This window comes from Armigeres subalbatus, chromosome 1, assembly GCF_024139115.2.
Source record: "Armigeres subalbatus isolate Guangzhou_Male chromosome 1, GZ_Asu_2, whole genome shotgun sequence".
Classification (NCBI taxonomy): Eukaryota; Metazoa; Arthropoda; class Insecta; order Diptera; family Culicidae; genus Armigeres; species Armigeres subalbatus.
In genome coordinates, this window is record NC_085139.1 from 117,371,781 (window position 1) to 117,396,702 (window position 24,922).

At 37.1% G+C, this 24,922-nt stretch overlaps 1 protein-coding gene and 1 long non-coding RNA gene across 2 annotated transcripts in view; one reads left to right on the forward strand and one right to left on the reverse strand.

The window, feature by feature from the left end:
• Positions 1–1,801: 1,801 nt before the first annotated feature.
• On the reverse strand, positions 1,802–2,466 carry LOC134204999 (uncharacterized). The gene is made up of 3 exons (XR_009978038.1): positions 2,360–2,466; positions 2,195–2,290; positions 1,802–2,084 (listed from the first exon to the last, which is right to left on the reverse strand). It is a non-coding gene; the product is annotated as an uncharacterized LOC134204999 (long non-coding RNA).
• A 96-nt stretch (positions 2,467–2,562) lies between these two features.
• The window catches only part of LOC134204997 (enolase-phosphatase E1-like), a 49,988-nt gene continuing 27,628 nt past the window's right edge, over positions 2,563–24,922 (forward strand). Inside the window, exon 1 of the mRNA XM_062679847.1 lies at positions 2,563–2,963. Within this exon, the coding sequence (XP_062535831.1) occupies positions 2,871–2,963 (93 nt within the window). The 5' untranslated portion in view covers positions 2,563–2,870. The remainder of the gene's footprint in view (positions 2,964–24,922) is intronic.

Here is a 24,922-nt window from a genome sequence, read left to right on the forward strand (position 1 = left end):
AATCCTCTGTCTCCAAACGAACTGTCAAACCTTGTCAAACGTGTCTCCAAATGAGCATGACGTCACGATTTCAATGGAAACGTTAAGAGCTGTGACGTCATATGCGCGTGTGCACGGGCAAAAATATCGACTCAGCCATGCTTTCGCTCATCTATAGATTCTATATATATATTCTACTGGATACCAGTTTTCCGCGAGCGGTAATGGCCGCCAGCTTGCCTGCGGGTTAGTCTCTGATTTGACATTTCTGGAGGTCAACTGCACCCACCGTTCGAGAATTTTGATCAATGTAGTATCCAGCTTTCCACGTTAGCCATAATGGCGGCTGCCATAAAGAATTCTGAATAAATAAACAATGTGGAATGGTTGCTAAGCTACTACTACAAGCGTCGCATGCAGTTCAGCGTCGGAAGCAGTTACTGTCAGATTTCTTTATGGCAGCCGCCATTATGGCGAACGTGGAAAGCTGGATATAAAAAGGCTTGAATTCACTTAATCAGCACCTTCTTTTATGCCACATTGGTCAGAATGCTCGGAGCGGTGGGTGCAGTTGACCTCCAGAAATGTCAAATCAGAGACTAACCCGCAGGCAAGCTGGCGGCCATTACCGCTCGCGGAAAACTGGATAGTACCTAACTATCAAATCGTATGTATTAAATACATAATAAATTTTTTTCCTATTTTTCCTTCATTGACATTTAAATCACCTATCCTCGCCAGCAAAAGATGTTCCGGACAGCGACAATCACTCACAAAAAACCGCAAAAAACTCCGCATTAAATATATTCATGAGTTTACACATATGGATTTTTGCAATGGGGGTTGCGAAATGGATACCATATTTTAGACACATATATTCCATGCGCCCACATGCATTACATGAGTGTTCACACATACTATCCATGTGGGTCATAGTATTCATGTGTGAATTTATATGCAATTAAATTCCACACATTTTTATTGGCAAAAATCCATTAGTTTAATTCATGGTTCTAATTAGTGCACACATAACCACTCTCCACGCGAAGTACAAATATAATCTATAATCAAATAAAATGTATGTGTGGTCTCTAATAAGCAGTTAATGAATTTATGTGTGGGTACAAATTGCATACACGTAAAAAAATAACCTTATATGTTAAGGCAAAAAAACATTCGAAAATACTTATACTCTTCATTATGCCACCTAATGAATGATCCCATATCAAAAAGCTAATAACATTCATAAGTTAATGAAGAGTATAAGTTTGCGAACGTATGTGACTAATGCGATGTATAATTTTTTTCTAATACATGTCATTAAGCGCCTGCTTTGGCAAAAAAGTATTAGGAATATTAATAATAAACAACATTAAATTTTTTTACGTGTATATTTGGGTCGCCAAATTGCAAAAATTTATGTGTGCGACAAATATATTAAATATAAAGAATTTTGTCGGTGTGCACTCATGAGTTAGATTCGCCCCAGTGAAAAATAAAATTTCGCCTTTTCCCGCCGAAAATCGTTTTAAAACCGCAACACGGACATCTTCAAGTACCCATTAATGGGTATTTTCGTACCCATTTTAAAGAAAAGCGGCATAACTCATTTAATGAGTAAACTCGATTTACTCATTAATGGGTACGCTCGCGAAACTTCAGAAAAAGGGTAATTTTTACTCCAACTTTTTATTGATAAAATGGGTAGAAAAGTCCCATTAAAATGCTTCATTTTTATTTGAGGTTATGTATCAAATGCAATGAAAACGAATGAATACATTTAAACGAAACATTAAACATAAAATTTATTTATTTCCATTGATAACCAATCATATAATACATGATAATGATCGAGACATTGCACGAAACAAATTTTGCACTATCGCTGACATCATGAGTTTTCTTCGGTGGATCAATTTGCCGATGCCCGTCGAAATTCATTCCTCTGGCGAAGCAACAAGTGGGGAATCATCAGAATGGAGCTTTTACACGGTGTCTCATCCTGCAGACGCTCATAGGCGATGTCTAGACACGGCACATTAGTTGCACTTGAACAGGAACAGGATCACCATCATCCGAAATCTCCTGCAGCTTCATATTGGTTTCTGGAAAAAGAAAAACGATTGGATATCAGTGGATCTATGCGCATTTCGATTAAATTTTGTATCCAAAGCACAGAGAATCCAAACCCGCGTATGAATTCGAATAAACTTACCTTGTATTATTTAAACACCAACGAAGAACTTAATATTATGTTGGTCAAAACAATTAAACGCATCCAACCGGAAAAAAATGGCGTTGACATATGACACTAAAACGAGGCGTATAATCTACCCATTATTATCAGGAAACGAGGAACTTCAACATGAGGATTAAATACCCATTATTTGTATTAGAAAAAATACCCATTGTTTGACATTTCAGTACTGAAACGAATAATGGGTACATGAAACCCAATTAATGGGTACTTGAAAATGTCCGTGAAGAGGGAGCATTTCTCTCTCGAACCGGTTAGCTTTCTCTCGCGCTGGTAACCCTCAATCGTGTTCGGTTCTTGCTTCGTCGACCGCTTGCGCCGCTTTCAGTCTGTAGAAAGCCATCGGCCGGTTAAGCGTCTAGTCCTTGCAAATCTCGTTTCGCACAAACTTTTTCTCTTGTACCAAGCTCCGTGGTGTGAGTGAATTTAGTAGACTGCTGCTTTGTGTTCTCGAACCAAATCAAATTCGCAAAAGAATAAACTTTTTCTCCAAAAGAAAAGTTTCTAAAATCGAATTCGCCTAGCGAAGAGGGTCAAGAAAATTGAGTATCGATTTTAGTGTCCGGTTCCGCTAGTGTGGTAGTGTTGAAAGAGTTCCCGTAAGTGCGTTAACAGCTAGAGCAAGAAAAAAAAGATGGCAGCCGTTAGTTTCGATGAAAAAGTCCTTGCCGCAAAGAAGATCATTTGCGATATTGAGGGTACTACCTCTTCCATTAGCTTCGTGAAGGTAAGTGCTTCTAACTTTTACCGTTATTTTTCTGGGATTTGCATAAATGGTATAGTGTTCCATGTTCCTCCTAGTCCCCCCTAAAACGGTTATGGTGCTCCAGGTAATTGGATGCTCCCGGCTTCCGAAAAATGTGCTGATCCTGAACATCAAGGATGTAGAGATCAATGAGAGATGGCAGCGTAGTTGGGGCGTCAAACACATGTGGAAGATCCGAGGAAAATGGTGGAACATGAAATTTTTTCGTTAGCAGCAGCAGCAGCCTCGTCAGTAAATTTCTCATGCGGCTGTTGCGGTGTCATCGATCGGCTTGGGGCTCCGACTACGCCGCTCTTTACTGTTGGGGCTCTCCCTCTCTCTCTTGCACACAATGATGCTCATTATTCTGCATTTTTTGTTGCCCACTGAGCGCCCACACTGCTCCCCAATAATTAGCATTAGTCCATCCAGTTTTGCTTTTCCCCTTTTTTGCTGTATGTAGAACTAAAAACATCTATTACAATCCAGGTCAGAGTTTGGATTATCAATCTGTTCTGGCTATTGCTGAAATCATTTACCGGCTTTTTGTCCTGGAAGCTTTTTGAAAGCGCCGGCCGGCAAGCATGTTTTCGCAGTTTGTAGACACCTGCACGGGAAGTGTTGCCAGCTTGTTTGTTCCGGAATCTTACCTGGCACAGCAGCGTCGCGTCGAAACAATTCACCCGCTGTGAACGCGTAGGTAGATGCAAATTATATTGCAGGATAATATTGACTTACCGTTATTTTTTTATTGGTTCAATCACTCAACTTGCAGTTTAGGCATGAATTTACCTGCAATTCAATAGCTACCTTTTTGCCTTTCTCGTATTTATATTTGGCATACCATAGTGCTAAAGTTAAACATTGAGGCATTGATCAATTGAAACATTTTTTGTACCTTAATTGGTCTAACGCAAATAATTGATTTTGTTAATCAAATTTAATTTGATTTTCAAAATATGACCAGCGAAAGGAATCATTTCGTTTTGGCACTCGTTTGCAGTTGCACACAAACACGTGCAAACATGAACATCGGCTTAAGATTTTGCCTAATCGGTTTAATCCGGATAACCCCGAAAAAAAAATTAAGGACGCTTACAAACAATATCTCATCTCTGAAACATTCATTAGGAAATCAAAAGCACTCATTTCAAGATAACCGAAAAGCATGTTACAAGCGTATAGTCTAACCATAGCACAGCTCCATATATAGACGAATCCAAGTAAAAATTAGAAGAAGACACACGACGGTGTTAACTTTGACAGATCCTACAGTACAGCATAGGGAGATAATTTTAAGATGCTTATAATAAATTCTAGACCAAATGTAATTAAAATCTTTGCATTTTGCATCTACCTACCTTCGCAATTTGCATCTATACCTACGCGTACCCCTAATCCTTAGCAGTAAATTAAAATATTAGGTGACAATGGTTGCAAAAAAACTACCTCTCTTTAGTTGACTGCATTGGGCTGATACGCCTGACAGTGACAACACAGACAAACAGACGTAACAGCTAGAACAATTTGTTTTAAAATCCATCGACCAGCTATTTTACCACCACCTAACGTGCATGTTGTACGAAACAAAGTTTAGTACGACAATGTCAACAGAAGGCGCTAGTGTCAGGTGTCAAATACAAGGGTATACGATGCGCGCGCCCCTGGATGTGAAACTCGCAAGCAGTAGAATTTAAAACGATCGTTGAGCTCATGGTCGATGGGAATTTCCTCAGTGTTACGTCTGTTTGTCTGTGGCCATTACGTATACTTAGTATACGAGAAAGGCAAAACTAATCAAATTTCTTTTAATTGCTTTGTTTTTGATGGGATAGAAATGGAAGCTATGAGATGAAGTGACGAACCGTTCCCCTATATCACACTAAAGCAAAACCAAACAATAATTGAATCGAGAAAGGCAATGTCACCGCTAGGTGGATTAATCTTGTTTTGCCTTTTTTCAATACAGTTAAACCTCCATGAGTCGATGTTCTATGACTCGATATCGACTCATGGAAGCAAATTATGCCATATTAAAAAATATTTTCTGGGCTACTGAGATGGTCCCTTCAAACAGCTTCCCGAGGATGTTGTATTCCACATCTCGATATTTCCATGAGTCGATGGTCCTTTCAATATCGACTCATGGAGGTTTGACTGTATGTAGTGAAATCTGTATTTTTTATGATATTTTTAAGCATTTACCCTAAGAAACAACATTAATAATATCGCAAAAACTCATTAAAGACAAGGGTTAAATTTGTGTTGGTTCAGACTGAGCATTTCGAAGTTGCACACCAATCACATTTTGTAGGCAGAGCACCCATCGATGAAGTTCATGAGCGTGCTTGTAGCGTAAACTTTTTGGCGTAAATTCAAACTGAAGATAAGAAAGGCGTTTCAGTAGAAGTGTGGAGCACAGTTTCAAATGCTCCAAAACTGCCACGCCGTGTGATGTGTATTCAAACAATTTAGACTATCAACATGTACCAACACGAAAAAAAACAACGATGAGACATGGCATCTAAATGTCTTGCCATTTTTTACACATCCACAAAATATTTAATATTACTCGACAATTCAGCCTTAATGAAAATCGTTCATTGGCTTAGACACTTACCTACATTTGAAAGCAAAAAGTGAATAATATGTAATATGTGTTAGGCCGAACATATTTTCAGTCATGTATTGTGCGCCAAATATTGAGCGACGCAATTTCTTGTGCCTGATCTAAATTCAAGGACATATTACTCGCACGCTTGTGTGCACTGAAAACCAAAACTACCCAAAAGTGGGTTGTTTGCACTCAAAACCGTGGTTTGGGCCAATAACCCAAATTTGAGTAAAATGGCTTTTCTGGCACTAGGTAGTTTGCCTTTAATCCCATGTAAACAATTTACCCAAAGCTGAGTTTAATTTATCCAAAGCGAACCTTGATCAACCCAAAATAGAGAATATTGAATTTACTCAAATTTGGGTTATTGGGCTGAGCAACCTCGGTGAGGTGTTTGCATCTTGCTCTAGTTTTGATAGCAATCATGAGAAAGAAAGGGAAAACTACCCAAATTTGGGTAAATTTTTTCTGCGATATTCTCAATAGTGCGTATATTGAACTCAAAGTTTGGGTTGATTTATCTGTCCGTGTGCTGTCTCTCCATTCTTCGCTCAAGGTTTCGTCTGTACAGTTTTCCAATGCTCTCTTTTCGCGGAATCTAAATCATTGAACCTTCGGAATAAAAAGAAAACCGGTTGTTCTCCTCGTTTCGTAAAAAAGTGCCTTCTCCGATTCCCTTTTGGTACTGGTTTTCGCACTATTGCTTCAGGTTTCTCGTCGACACCGGCGGCACGTCTTCATTTTCTCTTTGTCTCGGAGAGTTGCCGGCGAACCGACCGGGAAGAACGAACGATGCCATCCAGCTCCGCCCGCATCCTTGCTTTCACAACTGTTATTATTTTGTGTTTGGATGGCAGAGATAAAACGTCGTTTTAACTCATTTTTATTGCTGCATAGTCTAACAGTCGATTTTTTAACAATTCTCTTGTTTCTATTTTATTAATTACGCATAACATATTTGTTGAGTTGTTCGTTTCATTATTATAACACTTGACTTCTGTCATTTGCAGTATGCTTGATAAGAGGCTAAACGGGCTAAACAGAATGAAACCAAGAATCACTTAATAATGTTTTAGTTGTTGGTTGCCGGACGCTACAAAATGGATTTATGTCAGGGAGGAGCGATTCGTTGCACAACCGGTTTCATGTTATGAACAGGTTCGGGATTGCGCTGGATCATTTCCTATTTGAACGATTTCTTGCACAATTTATGTTTTGGAAGACCGTAGGTTTTGCAGAAAAATATTATGGAAATTAACTTCTGATAACATGCATATCATGTTGCGTAACATAGCTAAAAAACTTGACGGGTCGGTTTTCTGGGTTTTTTGGATCACCTCCCACTTGTACGATTTTCCCAACATTTTTTTTGTTTATATGAAGAGTAAGAAAATGAAAGCACCCCCCGCCGCCTCATATGTGCTTACGTAATTAGTGAACGACCCCTTGTATGTACAGCAAAATTGTACCAAAAGGCTATCATTTCAACCCAAAAACAAACGTTTTAGGTATATGTGGCTCGAAAGACTCATAACCATAAGCCCTGTCTTAAGCTCGAAATAGATTACAAACGTTTTCAAGCTTGACCTACTACTTCGAGTCGCTTGAAACAGATTGGAAGCTGTAGTCCGAGCAAGTTCGAGCAATTCGAGGTAGCTCGGAATTTGGTCATTTTGACTGTTGACAAATTTATCAAAATTATCCAAACAGAAGCCGCAACTCCGCAGAAGAAATAAAGTTATTTTTTTCTTGCATTAATCTGAAGAAACAAGAAAAAACAAATTAATGTTTTATGTCCTTGGTGAGCATTTATTGAAAACATAACCCAAAGTAGCTTGACTGCTCTTTGTTAAAAATTCTCGAGTAAGGGTAACCAACTTGATTTGGACCCCTACACATTTTGGACCCTCCTGGCGACATTTTTCTGATTTTTGAACTAAAAACAATGCACTAATAATGATGATGCGCAACATCGCGCCCGAAACCGGTCGACTTAAAAGGTAATTTAAAAAAATCTTAGTTGACGAGTGTAAAAACGATAAGTGTTATGTCTTGTCTCACGTCGCGTTTCATTAGTGTCGTGTTGTTTTTACGTTAGCATAAACCATAAAAACCAAAAAAAGAAAAACAATGCCGCTGCTAATTCCCCCATTGCCTTCAGGAAATTAACATTGTTCAGCATCTATTTCACTGGTTTCCGGTGCAAAAAAGCGATATTTAGATGAAATTTCGCGGAAATGAATTTGTTCAAGAAGGCGAGCGTTACAATGCGTTACGCTTAAAAGTATACATCACTGAAAATTTCAGAACGTACACAATAAGTTTTTGTTGAAATTGTGAATTTAAAACGTAGGAATCTTCTCATTGATGCATGCCAATCAAAAAATAAAACTTGGCTTCGACTCAATTTACCAGGGTAAATTAGAAATTCGACTTTGAAGAAACTAAATTGGGGGTGTCCAAAATGTGTACATTTGGGGGTCCAAAATATGTTGCACTGTCCAAAACAAAGAATTTTTCATTTCAGAAAATGGCAAATTTCACTGATTTATCAATAACTGATGCTCATTTCGAATTTCTATTTCATAAATAAGACTTTCATCTTCAAAATGGTGTCATTTCCGCCCATATAGAACCTGTATTTTAATAGATATAAGCATATATTGGGATGCACTTCCTCTAGGGGTCCAAAATAGGACAGTTACCCTAGTAAGTTCGAGCAGAGTCATTAGATAGCACTATAAATAGTGTTATACCATTCGTTAAACTAAAGTTTGTCTTATTTGGAGAATTAAATTGAAATTAAACTTAAAATTGACATTTCAATAATTCTCGGGAACTTTTTCAAATCGGCGTATGTAACATTTTGATCAAGCTGAGAAAATGAGCTTGGAAGTTTTCAGATTTCATTTTTATTCCTATTTAGAAACTAATCATTTTTATTGCAATTGAATACACCTCAACGATACATTATGAAAAGGTTCATCGTCACTGACTCTGAAATCTGCACTGCGTGGAACATTTCAGTTATTTTGATAAAAATATATGTTACAACGTTCTGCAACAGATAAATCACATACGTCGTTTTGATACGTCAGCATGACCGAGGTCATGCTACTTTCGTCGAAATGTTAGGCCGATGACATAGTGACGCGTGTGCGTGCGCGAACGCGTCTAAGCACTCGTGAAGCAGAATATCAGCAAGAGGATTCCTTTTGTCTTGGACGCGTTCGCGCACGCACACGCGTCACTATGTCATCGGCCTTACGCTGCTCCGTACGCTGCATTGTTGATACGTCGAAATGTTGCGTCAAGTTGAAACGTTTCACGCACATGCGACATAAAAATTGCAACACTTACAACACGACGTAACAACATTTGCTGCAGAAAAACAACGTAAAATGTTTTTCTTAACGAAAACCAGAATTTTCAAGCAACATGCTTAATTTTGAAATCAGTGATGAAAAAGTACAAGCAGACGCACGTTTTAAACTATTAAGTTGTTCGAAAAAACTGTTTAAAGTACATTTTCTGCTAAGTGGTGTATGTGCAATATTTTCAACAATGATGTTACACCGTTTTGCAAAAATTTGATTTACATGTTTAAAAACACATTTTCATGTAGCTTTGAAGATCCCTGTCCATGGATAAGGGGCTTGACGTTGATATTTCAAGTGTCTTTAAAAGATTTTTATTTTATTTTTATTTTTGTTGTTTAATAGAGTGCTTTTTTCAAACAAAGGTTAAGTTCAACACTAAATTAAAAAAATTAAGATATTTTTCCGTTTTTTATATCTCCTTCACAAGAATATCGTTATTTTAACGGTAATGGTTTGAAAATAAGCTCCGTAGAGAAACTTTTATCACATCTTACTTAAATAAGGTCAACAGTTATACCAAACACTTGAGGTACCATGCCTCCAAGTTAACTAATGGTTAGTGTCGCACGATCTAACAACAACTGCCTATTGGTAAATTTGGAGGTGCCGGCAGGGCTCAGTAGGGGTCTAACTAACATAACTCTAATACTAACAAGACCCTGAAACAAACGCTTATCCAAATAGCATACATCTATTTATACTTGTAGTAGTAGCTAACAATAATTCATTTTGTACCCGTATAGCTGAAGTAGAATTTTAGTAGTGAAAAGTAGAATTAGTAGATTTACTAATTTGGCATTGGAGATAGTGAATGTATCTATTATATCTTCTCGATAATCTTTTTATTTTAATCTCTCTAGCTGCATGGATCAACGCAAAAAAAAACTGTTTCTCTCTTCCTTCTATTAGGTTAGTTAGAAAAATTAGCGGATATATAGGGGACATGACTTAGTGTTTCTCGTATTAAGACAAATTCGCTGACCTTTACCTTATAATAAAATAAATGACCGATAGTAAAATAAATGACTGAAATTCAATGATATCAAATAAATTATAAAAAACGAAAATAAATACATGACCATCGGTGGACAGAAAGACAAGAGACAGAGTTCTGTTTAGAATAGTTAATTGAGACCATTGCACTCACAAGATAGAGAATAACTAGTACCACTATTATTGCTACAAGACTAATAACTTGACCACTTACGGAAATGAGGATAGACCATATGATGCGTTCATCCACTATTATATTGAATATTGTATACCCTGAATCTGAATAACTGAATTTTAGACCTCATTATTTTAATAAATAATAAAGGTTTGAATATTAGAAAAGGAAATAGAACTTGACCAAAAAAAGCAATTACGGAACAACTGGACAAAAATTTTGTATAATGATCACTATTAGATTACTGAAACTTTAACATATGACATTACTGTGACTGATAGGATACAATTAACTCGACGACGTATTGACAAACATCCGATACTCAACCGTGTTAAAATAAGGGAAGCTCTTCAATGTGTCCATTTATTACAATAGTACTTAAATTAATCTATTTTGAAACTACTCTACCAGAATGATATCATTACATCTTTATTCGAAATTTTTACTTGGAAATGGCAACAGTACCACCCGTTGTCAACATAGACTACTATTAGGTATTGAATGTCGGCTCCAAGTAACTAATAATTAAATTTACATGTTAACTACTTATTCAGAAAACATCTATGTACATGTTGAGCTTCCATTATTTGTTCGGTTTATAATTGACAGACTGTAGATAGAAAGAATAATGTATCGGTATGATCACAATACAAACCCAGGCCGCAGTGACCTAGTGAGCAACATAGCTTGAGTCGTCTGCTAGTATTGTGTATCACATGGAGAGCCCAGCCGAGATACCAGTCTATTAAGACTACAACTGGTCAACTCTCGAAAAAAAAAAAAAAAAAAAAAAAAAATTTTCATGTAGCTTTGAAGATATACACATTTTTAGATGAATTTGATGCCATATGCTGTTGAAAACGGGTTTGTTTACAATTTGCGACATACGTCGTTTTGAAAAAGTACCCGAGAATTATCGAATAATCCTTTGATTTTACTTTGACAGATATCGAATCATTTATCATCGATGTCTTATTGGAATTGCTGGGTAGCACCAGCCGTTCTTATGATTGGGAGATTTATTATTTTCGAGCTGTCACTTTTAAGTTTAATTTTCCAAATGAGACATGTTGTCTAGAATCAGTATAAAAATACTTACGAAGTTACTTCAGAAGTTAATTTGGGATTTTCACCACAGATTGTTTCCCAAATTTGGTCGGAATTGATATATGGAATTAGTTTGAGAATTTCCCCTGAAACCCGTACAGAAAATTTGCTAAAAATTGTCAGAAAAATATATTTGAAAACTACCGAAAAAAATGCTTGAATAATATCCTAAATTTCTTATAGGATTTACTTTCTTTGGATTTATTATGGAATTCCTTAGATTCCTTCCAGTAATCCCTTAGAAGAATTTGATTTGAATAGAAATGTGTGGGCCTTGGTTATATAAAGTGTTCTTCTAGAAAATATTTCGAGAATTCTTCTCAAAAACCTATCGTTAGTGCTTTTAGAATTTCTTCTATTTCGTTCCGTAATTGTTTCAGGAATTCTTTCTTGAAATCTTGTACGCATTCCTTGAATGGCGTATCTTCCAGAAATTTCTCAGAAGTCTTAATTGTTTTCATGAAATTCCTTTTGGTAATTCTTTTAGGAAAATCTTTGGACACTCTTCCAGGAAGTCCTTCTTCCAGGAAGTCCTTCTTCAAATGCGGAAGATCTTCAGAAATTCCGCTGGAAATTCCTCCAAGAAGTAGTCTGAACTCCTCTTGAAAGAATTACAGAATTACAACAGTCGTGAGGCTAGCACGATGATACTTTTATGCCCAGGGAAGTCGAGACAATTTCCAATCCGAAAATTGCCTAAACCGGCACCGGGAATCGAACCCAGCCACCCTCAGCATGGTCTTGCTTTGTAGCCGCGCGTTTTACCGCACGGCTAAGGAGGGCCCCAATATGATTATATGGTAATTCTGAATTTTCGGGACGCCAAATTGTGTTTAGAAGTTAGTCTTTGTTTTTAAAATTTTTGACAGTGGTTCCCATGAATGTTGTGAAAATTGCTGATTTTTATTACAATTCCGGGGTACGACACTTTGTCTATTTCGCTCTCCAAGGGTGTTATTGTCCGGATCAAACACACTGAAATTCGCACCTGGGATCGCATGCTGGTTGTCTTACGTAATCATGCTGGTTATAATCAACTCTGACTCTGACCACTCAGTTGAACGATAGAGAAGCTCTTCATCTGTCAGACCTTCTACTGCATCTAGTTCTGCTGCATAGTGATTCCCAATACTTCAGGCGGCTTATTCCAACTGTTTGCTAATCTAGTTTGTTGTATTGTCATTATAGTTCAATATTGTTTGGTTAAATATTTTTTCGATAAAAACCATTTCTACAATTTTGCGATCCAAAATTCCTCATTTTTTCTTTTGCTTGTGCCTAGTGTGTAAAAGGTCATCTGCATGTCATTTGACTAATTTGTCTAAAACTTTTTTTAGAAGCCTAAGGCCCTGTCCATGGATGATGGGGTCAACGTTGATAAGTCAAGTGTCTGCATATTGTTAAAATTGTGAAATAATTTGTTCTTTTATAGTACACATTGCTAGTATTATTAGTACTCAACACATTACCGTTAGACGAAAACGAGATGAATTTAATTGCATCCGAGTATGGTTACACTATTAAGCAGTACTGAAGTACGTACTTTAAACCCGGTAACATTTCAAATTAACAGAAACGCGTCGAGTATTTTTTGCCAATATATAGAAAATAATTAAACACTTGATATATCATACCTCCTTGCAAATACTTAGAGAAGGTGTCGCATGATCTAACAACATTTTCTTGAGTATATGCTGCGGAGGTTCCGGCAGGGTCTAGTACCAGTCTTAACTAACAAAAGACTGGGAAGCAAACGATCATCCATTGCACCAATTGTAGTTCATAGTTCAGTATACAGTAAGTAGTGAAAGTAGATACTGTAGATTTACTAATTTTGCATTATATACGGTGATTGTATCCGTTATTTCTTCTCAGTACTCTTTTGTTATTTTACTCTTACTTTCACTGCATGGATCAACGTATAAACAAACCTGTTTCGCTCTTCATTTTTCGGGTTAAGAAAAATAATACATACTCCAATGTAAAGAAAGATTGAAGGACATAGGAAACGTGACTAAGTGTATTCTGAAAGACAAATAAAATTAGTTGACTACCTTATAACACAGTAAATGACCGATAGGGAATGAACTCATGATCAGCGCTAGACGGTAAAACAAGAGATAGAGTCACGTTTAACTGAGACCTTAGTCACCTATGTGCATGAGAATAGACCATATGATGCTTTCATCCACTATCCTTTTATCTACATGACTAATAGTTTGACCACCTAAGGTCGTGAGGAGGATCAATCAATGTCTTTTAAGCCCATCATCAAATGGAAGCTCACGAAATGGTTTGAAATTTTTACTGACTGAATCTAGTTCCGAGACAATGATGATGCTATGCAAGGCCGTCATTAGTCCACAAAGATAGTATCAGGCGTTTTCTTGGAACATGGTTCTTCAAAATATGTAGTTGTTAAAATAGCAGGCTCAAATTTTTGAAGATTGTTTGGTGAACGGTTCTGAACTGTGGCCCATTTTGGCTTTTCGATTCAGTTTCGACTGCTTTCACTAGATAATTTTCAAAACTTTGGACGATTATTGATATTCATCAAATTGTAATACGATATTTTAGTTTCAAAATACGTTTTCATGAAAGGTGTTTATTTGAAATATAGTCAGCAATTCAAATTTAACGAGATGTATCGCAATTCATATACCATATACACATCAACATAATTGTATTAACACTGACTCGCGATTGAAAATTAAGATTTTGAACAAACTTTTAAAGCTTCTTTTGTTTGATGGGGACATTACTTAAACGCTATTGATGAGAAAACTACTTCGAAACAATACCACTCACACTGAATACTCCGAACAATATTGAAAGAGACTTTATAAGAACTGTTTAGATCAGGCCTTAACAGCAGACTGTAATGACGAATAGACTGATCATTTAGGAGTAAGGATTTGTAAGGGTTACCTTGCTGGACAACTAAAATTTGTAACATCAGACAACTCTTAACTGGAAGAATACAGATTTCAACACGACATACTATCAAACACATTTGTTTAACCGCCTAAATACAAGGGAAGCTCTTTGTGATTTATAATTGGAATCAAAGTTAATACATATAATCAAATATTATAACCGACATCTCTCCACAGCTTTAATATTCATCATAAAAATATCCCCAACCTGCCCATACTCCTAAGGCAGTGATATACTAGCAGTATATCCCGCAAAACTTAAAACCCCCATGGGTAAAGATGTTGTGAAGCCTTATCCTTTAATCCCTGGTGTATCATGGACGATATGAATTTCAAATTCACATCGGTGACTTGGCCCCCGGCCCCCTTATACATCAATAAAATAAAATAAAATAAAATAAAATAAACTTTTTTTAGAAGCCTAAGGGCCAATTTCTTCACCATCGTGTTTCGATAGCAAATGAATGACAGATGTCAGAATAACAGTATCGGCTTTCTGTCAAAAGATACGTGGGGGTGCCCACAACCGAATCACCTCCCCTAATAAACACATCATTTCGATTTTGAATGTTATTTTGTGATATTAAACTTTATACATAGTATAAGTGAAGTCCAATCCCGTAGAGGATGTGGGGAGACTTGATCACCCCCTGTTTTATCGAGAACTAAAGTAGTTTTGTTATAGCGTATTTTTTAGTGTAGATCCTCTACTAGATAAATGACCTTTATGTAATGATTTTTTTTGGATTGACAACCTTATTAATTCTGCAGGGCGGTTTGTATGTTTTGACCTTGACCTTGACTTTGACCTGCTTTTTAATGATGACAGCGGGCTATATCTATTAAGGATGAAGACACCGCAATTGTCACAGGCTCGTATTTAAGTGATGTATGTTGTATAGTACGTAACGAATGCAATCGATGTGCTTTACTACAGGTGTGGGCCAAACCCCAAAGTAGTATTTGTTAAACGAAAATTAATTTATTGTTTAGATTCGTCTGCCTTATAAAGGGTTAAACCAAATTTAAGCGTATGGGCAAGCACTGCTTAGGGGTCGTACACATATTACGTTAGCACTTACGGGGGGAGGAAAGGGTCTGTCGTTTTCTTACGCAACATATAAATAAAAAATCATATGTATGAAAAAAAAAATTTTATAAGGGGGGAGGGGGGTTCAAAAATCCCAGAAAAATTGCTTACGTAATAGGTGTACGACCCCTTAAGAGTTAAGCGGAGGTGAAGAAATTGGCCCTAGTTCAGTTTGTATACCTCCACTTTACTCGTGCTTACGCATAGGCCTAATCCTGTTTAAACTCTAAGCAGAAATTGACCCTATCAATATTAATAATCGAAAACAAAAACTAAAAAAAGCGCTGCACGTGTGAATCACGTGAAAATCGGGCGAATGGTAGGCCAAGCTTGCAAATCAGGGGTAATGTATATGTACACATCACTTGTTTGAAAAAATGTAAATTTAATGGGATCTTTCTTCCTAAATGCTAACTCTACGGTGTCTCATTACCTTTTACAATGCACGAGAAAAGCGGTTCGGCGATTAAGATAAATAAATAAGAGTGTCAAGGAACAGATTATTTTGTAATTTATCCTATCCAACCAATTAAGTTTGTATCCCAACATAATGATTTGATAGTCACTTCTATCCAAAAACGAAAAGCAATTATTCTTCGAATATTATAGTGTGTCCTACGCCATTATTTCTATGAACAATCAATATAATATCCCTATATTCAGAACAGAACTGTAAAATGTGCCGAATATGATGCGCAAATTTTTCCAACTAATTAGCGCACATCATAGTGTGAATGAACGATGCACACTTTCAAATGCCACTGCCACAGTTGAAGTCAATCGGAAAGTAGGTATCGCTAGTTCCTGTAATATGCCATAGATCCATTGGCGGCTGTCTTGAAATTCTCATTTAGCTTTCTTCGGCTAATCATCTAAACTCTTAATTCAGTCCGTTACTTTTTATGGAACTTTCGGGCGTCGTCTTCTCATTCACAATCCATCGTTGATATGGTTTTTTTTTCTGCGGCGTTTATTTCTTTACCAGCCAGCAGCGTTGGTGCACAGCAAAAAGGGCATCAATGACCGCACAAGCATGCGGGCTCTGAGGTCCGTCTAAAAATAGACTAGTGTTGCTCTCTAGGAGGAACCTGTTTTCTGCCATTCCACTGCTTCGCAAATCATTTACCGGCGTCCGGCTTGGTTATTCTTCCACTTGCCGGATCATGTAGATTCGTAATATCACTGCCTGGTACCTCAAGGCAAATATTAGTTTTATTGTTTTTTTTTATTGGCACTCAGACCTCATGGCTTGTTAAAGAATCTACCTATGCAGATTTGTATATAGAACCAGATAATCAACAATTTCTGTAATTCAATTTTGTGTTTGCTGGCATAATTCTCCTTTTGGTATAAATTCCAAAAAAAATATCAAGTAAAATAATCGATTTTCACACTATCGTAATATAATAATCGTTTACCATATTCGTTAAAATCATGCAATTATGTCTGATTTTATAATTTGATTTTTTGATTCACGCGATTTCCACTGGCGAAGTATGGTTCCGACCAGGGTTGATCAATTCTAAGTTCTGTTGTTTCGTAAGCTCTACTAGCTTTCATGATTTGATGATCACAAGATGAATTAGCATTGGGCTGAAACTCTCGACAGCGAACAGTGAGGATGACCGTGCATTTCATAGTTGCTATTCCGTTATTGAGCAGAACAATCGCAATTGCACAGGGAACCAATAGATGGAAGCATTGGATTCGCTCTCCAACCTCAATTTGCATAGCCCGAGAGTTCTAGCACCAACGAACCGACGTGTCACTGGCGCTCTCTGATTGTCTCACACTTTTTAACGGTCATTCGCTTTTGCGGGCGATCGCTCCTGTCAAATGAGCTAAGACACAACACACAACTCCGCTGCAATGTTAATACACGTAGGTTGGTTGCTGAGCTATGAAAACTTCGCGAGCCATTATGGGGGTGGCGGTAGTGTTCGATGATTTTTCAACATGGTGTCGTGGGCAGCAAATTTGAATTATTTTCTATGGGGTGACACGTCTGTTCGTCGGTGGTTCTAGTACAGTAATATCCCGATTTTATCACCTCTTGTGAATTTTGGGGTGATAGGGTAACCGTACCCTTAGTGGAGGTAGCACCAATAGTGGAGGTAGTGGGATTTTAATGAAATTTATCATATTTATACACTTTACGATGGTTTCAGTTAATGCGGCGTGCTTTAAATATCATGTTAAATGCAACTTATCCTAAGATTTCGCGTGGAAAACTATTGAAAACAACGATTTTCCTTTAAAAAATTGACTCCCTTGCACCTATAGTGGTGCAACTGTACCAATAGTGGCGAGTCTCATAAGAAACCAATGGATAGCACTACTATGGGAACCAAAATTAATTTTTACCTCCACTAAAGGAACAGTGTACCCATAGTGGTGCAAGAAATATTTGGTAATTGTTGATGTTAAATGACATCTATCTCATTTTTGTTATCAAATTTATTAGTTTTTCTTTTGACTACGATATTAAAGCTGTAAATTTCCCATAATTATGAATTTTTTAAAAATATTTTCTTTTGTGGATCTACTAATACCTCCACTATTGGTACCGTTACCCTAAAATAAGAAATGTGACAAAATCGAAAAAGAAATCATTTTTAATTTTTTTTATTCATTTTACAAATATGAATCAGTTAATGCCTTGAAAAGGTAAAATGCGTGATTGGCACCCGTTATTTCATGTCGAAAAGGCTTAAAAATCCTTGACAAGTACTAAGAAATGATTTTATCATAAACCACAAGCGGTGGAAGTTATTTCATGAAAATCATTCACTGAGGAAAATGGAGGTATGATTTTCAATCAAACGCCTTATGAAAATTTGCATCAATGAATCGGTATGAATTTCAATATGTTGCCTTATGAATGATGATTTTCATTAAAAAAAAAAGTAAAGTGCGGCAGACTGGGTTCGAACCATGGACGTCGAGGTCAGGAGGCCGGTATGTAGACCACACGCCTATCGACGCTTGAATACTCGAGAAGGTAACTGCGTATAAGAAGCACTGTAGTTGGAATAATCGGTCGAAGATTCATAAGGCGCCAGTTATGAATTTCGATAGTCCAGTTCGCTGAGTGTTGTTGTTTGCGGTATTATTTACAAAAATAAAAAGGACGACTAAAATTTTCAAAAGTTTTTGGGGTGACAAAATCGGATCGAAAACGTGACAAAATCGGGACGTGATAAAATCGGGTCGAAAACGTGATAAAATCGGTGGTAGACAATCGGGGAGTGACAAAATCGGGGCGACACTGTATTTTTTAAATGGTCGATAACGGCGTCACGTTCTTACGGTCTATTGGGGATGACCGGAAGACATTGATAATGCAATCACTTGCTCACTGCAATCCGAGAACAACTCCACACTCGCCACGAGATCATGCGGAATTTCATTGGAATCGGGGGGTTAGGATCTATGGCAGAGGTTCGTCTTGGTTAACGGATTGTCAATGTGATAGTAGTGAATGGGTGGGTTTATTCTAATTGGATACTGAAGCAAACTTTTTTGCTCATTTCGAATTCTGACAGTTATCTACCAGGACTAGTCAAGTTATAGGTATATGATAGAGGATGGAAAGGGTATGAAAGCCCATTTCCAGTTCTGGGGATTGTTAGAACATGAGAAATATATGGAAAGATACAAAATAAGAGGAATGGAACGGGTCTGGGATTGAATCCAAGACCTCCTGCGCGTATGAGGCAGAGGTGGTAGGTATATGCCCACCAAGCCCTTCACTGGGCTGGAACTCTCAATAATAGAAATATAATAGAAAAATAATCTTATTTTTTTATTCAAACTAAAGCCCAAGTGGCCAATACATAAAAGTCAGCTCCATTCGGCTTTTTCCATGGATGGATGTCGCCAACCACGCATTCTACGAAGCGTCCTCAAATCGTCTTCCATTTGATCGATCCACCTTGCTCAATGAGCACTTTGCCATCTTGTGATCGTCATTCGTTAAGGGGGAATGAAGGTTGGCTACACACCACAACATAAATCCCTATTTTTTAAATGAGTGTGATATTGCCCGGTGTTGCACTAACACAATCACAATTTTCCGAAAGACGGACAGAGACAGACGACTGTTTTCAGAAAGCTGTTTTCTTTGCTCAACTTTCCTTGATGGCCGGTTTACATATTCGCTAGTTCTAGCGGACAATTCACTATCCGACAATACTAGCGCAAAATTGACATATAATTGGGCTTATTCTACGAGTCGAGTGACGTGAGGTGAGTCGATTTTAGCAATTCTCACGTGAGGTGACCATGTTATTCAAATGGGGCTATACGACTCTTCTCACGTCATTCGAGCAATCTCACGTCACTCCACTCGTATGAATAAGCCCGAATGTAAACAGGAATTGTCATCCGCTACACTGAGGAAAAAGCACCTATGACCGTCATAAGTTTTGCTTATGAACGTTCCATTGCCGGTCCCAGAGGTTGACCAACCGATTGTTGACGGCAGTGGCGTAGTTTCCTTGCCCTTGGACAAGGACATGCACAACATCCTCAACGTCCAAAGGAATCACGACTGTTTTATCGAGATGTTGGTGACAAAGTGCTACCAGGTGAAATGGTTTTTTTCTGTGGATTTGCAAAAAGTTCTCAATTATTTATAGATTATACAGTCAAACCTCCATGAGTCGATGTTCTATGACTCGATATCGACTCATGGAAACAAATTATTCCATACTAAAAAATATTTTCTGGGTTACTGTGATGGTCCCTCCAAAGAGCTTTCCAAGGTTTTGCTACTCCACATCTCGTTTTTTCCATGAGTCGATGGTCCCTTCAATATCGACTCATGGAGGTTTGACTGTATTCTAGGTCATATGGCTTCCAGGGTTGAATTGGTTTAAGAGCAATAGCGTAAAGGCTGCTGGTCTTTAATGAGAGCTTTGCGCCTGTTGGCCCCTACATACGAGCATTCCCATTGTCTGCATCAGGGCCGGATTTAGCCAGAAGGGGGGTGGGGCCGACGGCTTGTGGAGGCCCCAAAATGTACAAAAAGGTTGGTTATGGTACACAAGATTTGTGGGCCCCCGGGCCACGCCTCCCCTCGGCCTCCCCACCCTAAATCCGGCCCTGGTTTGCGTGCATTTGGGCCGAGTCAGTTAATGGTCGTACAGCCAACGAAATCCTTAGCTGTTTTTTCAAAGTTATTATGAAGTACGCTGACCTGAAGACAATTATCTTTTGGTTGGATAATTGTTGTTCGCAAAATAAGAAATGGAATTTATTCCATCACATTACCCTACTGATGAACAGTCATGAAATTCAGGTTAAGCGCATACTGTTGGAGAACTTTCAATTGGGACTAATGGCCGATGACTTTTTCCATACGGCGTTTGATTCCAAAATGCGTCATGAACATGTCGTTAGTTATGAAAACTTCAAGTCTGTGGTTGGCAATGCAAAGAACAATGTTGACGTACTTGATATGCAAGCAACTGACTTCTTCAAAGCTCACCGTTTTGTAGTATACGATAAACCACTGCAAGCCACGTCCGTATGTAGATTTCATACAAATAGTGGAGTTTGAAAAAGGCCGTTATGAACTTGGATACAAAACAATATCAACAGTAAAGACCTGAAATATTGCAAGTTGCTTTCCAAGAAGCAATTTAAGTTGGTTGTAAAGAATTCATCCTCTTTTGATACAAATGTACGTTGGCAAAATGCTCCTCAAGGAATTGAAGAAGAAAAAAAAATTCTCTAATGGAAGTGGTTCAACCTGTTGTTACCGAAAAGGAAAAATCGTTTTTCATTGATCTTGGGACGAAACAAGAAGCTTCTAATTAATCTAATTAATCTAATTTTATCGCCATAACATGTCACAATAATTATAAGTTTTACAAAAAAACGGGTTTGATAAAGGGTTCCTCTTTATCAGTTTTTTACAGGCCTTGAAAATTTAAATTATGTCACAGTTTCATATTGTCTTCTCCCAAGAGACCGTTCACGTCAATGAGCTAACTTTACTAAGGTGGCGCAGATCAAAGTAAAGTCTTGCTCATTGCGTTCACGTTATATGTACTTGGAGAGGTTCTAGACAATCTAATACCTCCCCTATTATTTCATGGACAACCCTTCATATAAATTCTGAAAGTAGGGAAAGACCTTGCATGCCTACCCTTCTAAACTATCCACGTGGATTGCAGATGACCCTAAAAGCATGGTATATTTTATGGACGGTCCTCAGGACACATCACGCAGTGCTATGTGTCTTTTTGTGTAATTGTTATATCTGTTTTTTTAGTGTGCAAATATGCGTCCATTTATCCCTGTGTGACAAGTATGCGTCCATTTGTTCGAATGTGACAAATTGACTTCAGATTTTCTTAGAGTTTTGTAGAATAAAACCTCTGTTTTGACCAAATATTTCGAAAATACGTATCAAATTATGACGTTAGACATCAAAACTTCAAAAATGTTAAAATGTGACATGTGACATTAGAGTGATTCAAATTTTGACTTTTTTGCTCCCCGATGCTTAAAGGATTGTATCTGCCATTTTAATAATCCTCCCAAATTTTTAGCTAATTTGGGTGTAAATTGAGTGAGTTTGTATGAAAATTACTATGAAGCCGTAACTTTTATGGAAACCGGTCCTCAACGCTTCCCATTAAGGTCTGAAAACATATGAGTAAATCAGCAATATAGAAAATATTACACCCTGTCCATGGATAAGGGGCTTGACGTTGATATTTCAAGTGTCTTAAAAAGATTTTTATTTTTGTTGTTTAATAGAGTGCTTTTTTCAAACAAAGGTTAAGTTCAACACTAAATTAAAAAATTAAGATATTTTTCCATTTTTTATATCTCCTTCACAAGAATATCGTTATTTTAATGGTAATGGTTTGAAAATAAGCTCCGTAGAGAAACTTTTATCACATCTTACTTAAATAAGGTCAACAGTTATACCAAACACTTGAGGTACCATGCCTCCAAGTTAACTAATGGTTAGTGTCGCACGATCTAACAACAACTGCCTATTGGTAAATTTGGAGGTGCCGGCAGGGCTTAGTAGGGGTCTAACTAACATAACTCTAATACTAACAAGACCCTGAAACAAACGCTTATCCAAATAGCATACATCTATTTATACTTGTAGTAGTAACTAACAATAATTCATTTTGTACCCGTATACTGCCGTCATACGTATGTTTGTCCCATGTTTGCTGGGATTCCCTATATACATGGGACAGTTATGCGTATAACGGCAGTATAGCTGAAGTAGAAGTAGAATTTTAGTAGTGAAAAGTAGAATTTGTAGATTTACTAATTTGGCATTGGAGATAGTGAATGTATCTATTATATCTTCTCGGTAATCTTTTTATTTTAGTCTCTCTAGCTGCATGGATCAACGCAAAAAAACTGTTTCTCTCTTCCTTCTATTAGGTTAGTTAGAAAAATTAGCGGATATATAGGGGACATGACTTAGTGTTTCTCGTATTAAGACAAATTCGCTGACCTTCACCTTATAATAAAATAAATGACCGATAGTAAAATAAATGACTGAAATTTAATGATATCAAATAAATAATAAAAAACGAAAATAAATACATGACCATCGGTGGACAGAAAGACAAGAGACAGAGTTCTGTTTAGAATAGTTAATTGAGACCATTGCACTCACAAGATAGAGAATAACTAGTACCACTATTATTGCTACAAGACTAATAACTTGACCACTTACGGAAATGAGGATAGACCATATGATGCGTTCATCCACTGAATATTGTATACCCTGAATCTGAATAACTGAATTTTAGACCTCATTATTTTAATAAATAATAAAGGTTTGAATATTAGAAAAGGGAATAGAACTTGACAAAAAAAAAGCAATTACGGAACAACTGGACAGAAATTTTGTATAATGATCACTATTAGACTACTGAAACTTTAACATATGACTGTGACTGATAGGATACAATTAACTCGACGACGTATTGACAAACATCCGATACTCAACCGTGTTAAAATAAGGGAAGCTCTTCAATGTGTCCATTTATTACAATAGTACTTAAATTAATCTATTTTGAAACTACCCTACCAGAATGATATCATTACATCTTTATTCGAAATTGTTACTTGGAAATGGCAACAGTACCACCCGTTGTCAACATAGACTACTATTAGGTATTGAATGTCGGCTCCAAGTAACTAATAATTAAATTTACATGTTAACTACTTATTCAGAAAACATCTATGTACATGTTGAGCTTCCATTATTTGTTCGGTTTATAATTGACAGACTGTAGATAGAAAGAATAATGTTTCGGTATGATCACAATACAAACCCAGGCCGCAGTGACCTAGTGAGCAACATAGCTTGAGTCGTCTGCTAGTATTGTGTATCACATGGAGAGCCCAGCCGAGATACCAGTCTATTAAGACTACAACTGGTCAACTCTCGAAAAAAAAAAAAAAAAAAAAAAAAATATAGAAAATATTACATGAATTTGATGCTCGCAAGAAAAGTTATTAAAGAAATGCTGAATCGTGGGAAACTTATTTAACACGTAAAAGAATAACATCAGCATTTTTGTTTTCTTCATTACTTTGCTTTCAAATGACAAATCGCTTCGCAACAACAACTGCTTTTCAGGATTGTACGATTGTAATGTTACAAGTAGTTCAATAATGTGTTTTTTAGCTTTGTAGAGCCTCGAAATTCACCTAATTATTATGTATAGCGAATAATCATTGAGTTTACACCAGACTCATATAAATTCAAATCCCAACAAAAAAATGTTTTAAGCAAAACATATTTGCAAATACGACTACCGCCACCGCACCGGAGGTGACAATGGGTCTGGGGATGAGAATGGGTCATCGCTTTCACCGGCAGTCAGAAGGTCGAAGAGCAAAATAGTTTGAAAAGGTCTCTTATATTTTAATCTTCTTGCCCTCAGATGCATTCAATCCAATCTACAGGCATTCTAAGAGGTTGAAACAGTGACCCATTCTCGATGACGGTATGCAAAGAATGCGAAACAACACACTTTGCCTTCTACCGGATGCAAATATTTAAAGAAGGCAAAGCATCACAATTTGCCTTATCCAGTTTTCCGCGAGCGGTAATGGCCGCCAGCTTGCCTGCCGAAAAAGTCAAAATTTGAATCACTCTAATGTGACATTTATGTGACATTTTATGCTCATGCTCATTTGAGTTGCGTAATGTTCATTTAAAGCACCCATTTAGTTAGTATGGAAAAGTAGGATGTTTTATCACTCAAAGACGAACTGTACAGAATTTCTCTCCCGAAAAGCCTCATTCCATGTTAACGTTAAAAAAATGCCATAAACAGTGTGTCTAGTGTGTCTATGAATGACAACCAAACACAGAATGTGGCCTATTCCGGAGAAAAAAAATGAAAATAGACTTATTTTCTTTTATCGATTTCTACACTTTTTTTGGCTATTTTCGATGCAAATAAGGTTATGGATAAATGAACAGTGTCGATTATGTGCTTTTAGAAGTTTTTGCTGCTCGAAATATCATAAACCTGTGAAATGAATGGGAATTGAAATTGTGATACATTTTTATCGAACGCCATTTCGCCAATGTTATGGATGTAGGCCCTTTTCACGTGTTAAGCAAGAGTTGTCGAATTCTACA